Genomic DNA, 6,000 nt, shown 5'->3' with positions numbered 1-6,000 from the left:
CCTGGAGACGGTAATATACATATAATATATATAAATATACATAGTAATATATAAATCCAAGTAAGTAATGTATACACACACACACACACATATATATATATATGTTCACTGGAACAGGCTGCCCAGGGAGGGAGTTGAGTCCCCTTCCCTGGAGGGGTTTAAGGGACGGGTGGACGAGGTGCTGAGGGACATGGGTTAGTGATTGATGGGAATGGTTGGACTTGATGATCCAGTGGGTCTTTTCCAACCTGGTGATTCTATGATTTTTTATATATATATATATATACATACATACATAGAATGGGTCCAGAGGAGGCTACAAAGATGATGTGAGGGCTGGAGCACCTCCTGTATGAGGACAGGCTGAGAGAGCTGGGGTTGTGCAGCCTGGAGAAGTTATATACATATATACACACACATAGACTTGTCCAGAGGAGGCTACAGAGATGATGCGAGGGCTGGAGCGCTGCCCGCACGAGGCCAGGCTGGGAAAGTTGGGGTTATTCCACCTGGAGAAGACCCCAGGGAGACCTTGGAGCAGCTTCCAGCGCTGAAAGGGGCTGCAGGAAAGGCGGGAAGGGCCTTTTTTCCAAGTGATAGGCCGGGGAGGGGGGTGGCTTCGGGTTGTAAGGGGTGAGATGGGGGCAGCGGGCGTGAGGGAGCCGCGGCCCCTCGGCCGGTGGCGGGGTCGGGGCTGGGGCCGGGGCCGGGGACTCCAAGGCCCGGCAGGCGGCGGGGCGAGGCGCAGGCGCGCTGCGCTGGGTTTGAGTGGCAAGTTGTTTGTTCCAGCGAGCACCAGCTGCTCGGCACTCCGGGCTGCGCCGATCCCTGCCCGGCTCCGCTCCGCCGGCCTCCCCCGCCGGCACAACTTTTGCACCCTCCGCTCCTTCGGCCCTTCCCCCGCGGGAGCCGGGCAGGAGGAGAGGGAGCCGCGGCGGGGGGGGAGGGGGGAGGAGGAGAGAGAGAGAGAGAAATTTTTTTTAAAAAAAACAAAAAAAAACAAACAACGAGACACCGACGATAACAGCCCCCCTCCCCCTCCCCATTCAAAAACACAAAATAAACCCCAGGGATAGATGAACTACAAATGAGAAAGAGGAAAAGATGGAACTGCACATCCTAGAGCACAGGCTCAGAGTGGCCAGCATAGCCAAGGAGAGCATCCAGTTGTTTACCTATGGATTAATCAAACTTGCTTTCCTGTCCTCCAAGACGAGGTAGGTGCTGGGGCTGGGGGGGGGGCTTCCTGCCAGGGGGCACGGTGTGTGGGAGGGGGGTGTCCTCGTTGCTAGAGGGGCAGGGGGCTGGAGGGGGGGCACCCTCCCTAGAGAGGGGGCTGGGGGTGCAGGGGGAGCCAGGGGGCTGGGGTGAAGGGCACCCTCTTAGGAGAGGGGCAGGGAGCTGGAGTGGGGGGACACCCTCCTAGGAGAGGGGCAGGGAGATGGAACTTGGGGGGACACCCTCCTAGGAGAGGGGCAGGGAGATGGAACTTGGGGGGACACCCTCCTAGGAGAGGGGCAGGGAGCTGGAGGGGGGGGCACCTTCTCTATGGAGGGGTTTGTGGGTGCACGGGAAGCCAGGGGGCTCGGATGAAAGGGGATACTCTCCCTGTAGAGAGGTAGGGTGCTGGAGTTGGGGGGGGTGCCATCCCTATAGAGAGGCAGGGAGCTGGAACTTGGGGGAGCACCCTCCCTGTAGAGGGGTTTGATGGGGTTGAAGAGAAAGTTGGGGTGATGGTGGCTGCTCTCTTTGCCAAAGGGCAGGGATTTAGGGGTGCAGTGGAAGTCAGGGGGCTGGGGTGAAGTGGGACACCCTGTAGAGGAGCAGGGTGCTGGAGTAAGGGGGACACCCTCTCTATGGAGAGGTTCGGGGGTGCAGGGGAAGTTAGGGGGCTCGGATGAGGGTGGACACCTTCCCTGTAGAGGGGCAGGGTGCTGGAGTAGGGGGGACACCCTCTGTCCCTGAAAAGGGGCTGGGGCAGGGGGGCTTCTCCTTCTTGCAAGGGGAGGGGTTGATAGGGTGAGGGACACCTTGGAAGAGAAGCAGGATCCTGGGATGAAGGACACCCCTCCTTGGAAGGGGCAGGGTCATGGCATGAGGGGCACCCTTCTTGCAAGAGGGGAGTGTTGGGGTGGGGGGGACCCTCCTTGCAGGGGGGAGGGGTGCCTTCTTTCCTGAAAAGGAGTAGGGGGCTGGGGGGATACCCTCCTTGCAAGAAGTCAGGGTGCTGGGCAGGGATTTGGGGGTGCAGAGGAGGTCAGGGTGCTGGGGTGACAGGGGACACCCCCTCTTCGCTTGAGGGCTGCAGTTTGGGGGTGCTGGGGCAATTCAGGGTGCTGGAGTGACAGGGGACCCTCTCTTTGCTGGAGGACAGGGGTTTGGGGTGAGTTGGACACCAGGGTCTTCCCTGCACCCCCATCCCCAACCTGGGCTCTGGGTCCCCCTTGGAGCTTGGAGACCCCTGGGGGGTCTCTGCCACCCCCAAACCCCTCTGGGAGTGGGGTTGGAACAGGTTGGGGGGACGGGGAGCCCGCCGGACAACAAAGACAGTGGCAGCAGCAGCAGCAGCAGGAGGAGGAGGAGGAGGAGTGGTTTTTTTCCCTCTTTCTCTTTTTTCCCCCCGGTTGTTGTTCTTTGCAGCACTCACTGAACGAGCTCGTCCCCTTCGTGTTTGGTTTAAAAGGTTTTTTTTCCTGTGCTTCCAAATGGGAGGACGAAGAGCAACGCGTGCTGTGCAGTTGGTTCTCTTTAAAAATTGTGATATTGAGAGAGATGGGTTGTGATAGATGTCGGGGCGAGGGGAAAGAAAAAATGTACTGGAAGGCACTGTGAGAATTTTTCACTTTTTTTAGGGGGAGGAATAAAACTCCCCTGCTCGGTAAATTGATGGTACAAGAGCTGCCCAGGTCTCTTGCAGCAAAACAGCTTGAGTTGCGATTGCATCGTCTTGTGTGTTCGCTTGGCTTGTTGACTTTCTTGCTCTATTCAGAAAGAGGAATGGGAATGTAAATAACACAACTCAAACTCTTCTTGTTTTTCCAGCCTGATAATTAGTATTGCAGTTTTCTCCCCAGGTTCATCTCGGATAGCATTCTTGTACGAAGGTGGGAAATTTTCTTTGGCAGTAGGAAAATAATAAATAATAAATAAATTTGCTTTTTATTTCTGAAATTGTTTTGTTCTGAGCTGTAATTCAGTCCTCTCTCTGCGATAATGCTTACGGATGAATGGACCTATTTGTGGTGTAATTTGATTACAGTCCCTTATCTTACAGTTAAACTTCATGCATTACAATTTCACTCTGATTTGGGGCTCATCCCATTTGGCTCACCACTAACGTCGTTCGCAGCGTGAAGTGTATCAGCACCTTGTTTACTCCTGGCCCTGAATACCCAACAGGGCATTAAAAGCTCTTCAGCCCTAAATTTCTGGGTTTAATGTGTTGTTTTGTTATAATTGAAAGCGGTTGCTGATTTTTGGAGGGGTTGTTGCTCCTCCTTCTCCCATGCTTAAAATGTCACTGTTAACGTCAACAGTGAAATCTTTAAATCTGTCACTCGTAATGGATAGACTGGGGTGGTTGTTTTCTTTATTTTTTTTAAATTCAGGGTTGGTCCTGTTGTCTTTTGTTTGACACTACATTTCACATCGTCTGCATTAGAGGGCTGGAAAGGGTTAGGACAGTAAGATGAGCCCTTTGGGGGGTGATACCTTGTGCTGCATTTGGGTGCAGCTCTTGATGGTTTGATATTTCCTCTGGCTACTTGGGGGGGGGTCTGGCCCTTTCCATGCACAGTGGGTATCAATAATCTCACTACTCAGGGACCAAACAATGTTTGTGGAAAGGTTTGTTGGTATGGGAAGCTTCTATTTATTTCCCTTTTGTTTGTTTTGTTGCTTTTGCAGACAGTAGTGATGCAGGGTAGAGAAGGGGAAGCTTGTTTGTGTCATTTTTATGGCAACTGACAATAGTGAAATGTTGCTTTCTCCTGTTTTCTTTTTTCTCCTTTCTCATTGTTTTTCACATTCTCTGAGGCAAATGGGGTTCCTTCCCCACAGACCTGCTCTGATCAACACCGTGTGTGAGTGTCTTGGGGAGAAGGAACTCCATAAATGTACGGCCCCACTGTTTGTTTTTCCCTTCCTTTAAGAAGTGAATGTGCCCAGAAAACAAGATTTTATATGGGTGCAAGACACTCTTCCCTCCCAGCCGCTCCATCTGAACAGAACCACTTGGGGGATGAAGGGTGAGGTTGCCTACAACCCTGATAACCTTGTTCTGATGAGATAACAAAGATGCCAGTTACTTATGCCACCCAGATTTTTCCCAGTGGGACTTTACACAGGTTTTTACCTGTGCTGTGAGGCTGCCAGTAAGAAACAATGATTTGTGGGACAGATGTTATTCAAAGAAGTGGCAATGACATCATCAGTATCCTAATGTCAGTCATGCAAGAAACTGTAATTTGTACACAGGCTCCTCTGAGAAGTGATCTGGAGGGAGTGTTTGAGACTCTTTCATGTTCTGTTCACCAGGGAAAACGGCTGGAACAAGTTTTTTAAACCTTATACCTTTTTCTTAATCCTCTTGGGAAGGAAAAGTAACAAATCTCCCTCTTTCTTTGGCCTTTTGCCACTTTCAGTCTGCCCTTGTTCGCGACATGAGTCTTTTAATTTAGCTTCAGTTACAATAGCAGTATTTTTTTGAACAAAGAACAGCAATTTTGGAACTATTCCGATGGCCAGAAGCAAGAAAGCAGTTAACGAGGTGAAGAGGTGAGACCAGTAGTGAATAAAAGAGTGGCCTGAACCAAGCTGAAACAAAAACACTATTAATCATAACTTTAAGTAAGGCGAGAGGTATTTTAGGCAGAGTTGCATTATGACAGGTAGTCCAGAAATAAATAACAGCAGAACTCCTCGGCAGTTGCACTGAGCAATGCGCTCTTGGTGCTCTGCTTGTGTAAATAAGTGTAGACCTATTGATTTCAAGTGAGCGCCCTCGTGGAGGATCAGGTCTGTGTAATTTCTAGGTGCATACTGAAAATTTGCGCGTCTAGTCTTTTTGCTATATATTTTGCTCTATCATTCCAGAGTTATACTGACTGTGTTGTGTCCATGTTTGGCTTGAGAGTTCCTTGGTGCGAGGGATCTTCACAAGGTGTGCTGCTTGTTTGTGTATGGAATATAACAACTGTGCCTGGCTTTAGCATTGCATCCTTTTTCTTTTGTACATCCCTCTAAATGTTTGTTCTCTGGGGCAGGGAACTGTGCTCATCTATAAACTCCCAGCTCCGGCTCCCTCTGTGCTTCCTTCCCATCAGAACTGTCTCCACTTTTTGGTCAGATTGAAACCGTCTCATGCTGTTGGGTGCGTGCTACAAGTAACCTGCTTTGAGGGCTTGGTAGACGTTAATGTGCTGCTACATTCCTGTCTTGGGTTGGTTTTTTTTTTCCTAGTTGCAAAATATTTTGAATTGCATCTCTTTTTACTGCATAGGTATTAAATCTGAATGGAGGGTGAGGAAGGACGGTCTTGGATAATGCTTGCTCTGAGCCATCAGTGTATGCGATAGGGAGAAGCAAGGTGAGCCTGACCTTGTCTTTTGAGTGTACATATCAGTATATGGAGAGTTTTAAGTCCTGGGAAGTAAAGTGGGGTCAGGGTTCTTCCAAGCCCTGTATCTGTATGATGTAATTAGCCCGGTTTCTGGGTAATGCTTTGATAGGCCTTTGAACATCTGGAGTCAATGAGTTAGCAAGTAGCCTTCCCTCTCTCTGTTCGGGTGCCTAATATAAAGATTGAGGGGAAAATGGCGAAATAAAATAGTTGAGGGAGAAAAGTATTATTTAAATTAAATATTTAAAGTTATAACCAGGATGAAGTTGAGAGGTGGCCTGAGTGGTTAAAATGATCAGCCCTCTGTCGCAGCAGTGTCTAAGGAAGCCATTTCAAAAGCATCTCTCAGTCTGGTCTCTTTCCCAGGAAGCTCAGGTCTT

General features: G+C 50.0%; 1 protein-coding gene across 1 annotated transcript in view; it reads left to right on the top strand.

Moving 5' to 3' along the window:
- The first annotated feature begins 801 nt into the window (after positions 1–801).
- The window catches only part of CASTOR2 (cytosolic arginine sensor for mTORC1 subunit 2), a 121,652-nt gene continuing 116,453 nt past the window's right edge, over positions 802–6,000 (top strand). Inside the window, exon 1 of the mRNA XM_069874154.1 lies at positions 802–1,217. Within this exon, the coding sequence (XP_069730255.1) occupies positions 1,105–1,217 (113 nt within the window). The 5' untranslated portion in view covers positions 802–1,104. The remainder of the gene's footprint in view (positions 1,218–6,000) is intronic.

The sequence above is a fragment of the Phaenicophaeus curvirostris genome, chromosome 21, assembly GCF_032191515.1.
Source record: "Phaenicophaeus curvirostris isolate KB17595 chromosome 21, BPBGC_Pcur_1.0, whole genome shotgun sequence".
Lineage (NCBI taxonomy): Eukaryota > Metazoa > Chordata > Aves > Cuculiformes > Cuculidae > Phaenicophaeus > Phaenicophaeus curvirostris.
The sequence above is the reverse complement of the archived record's forward strand: the minus strand, read 5'-3'. Positions and strand labels throughout refer to the sequence as shown.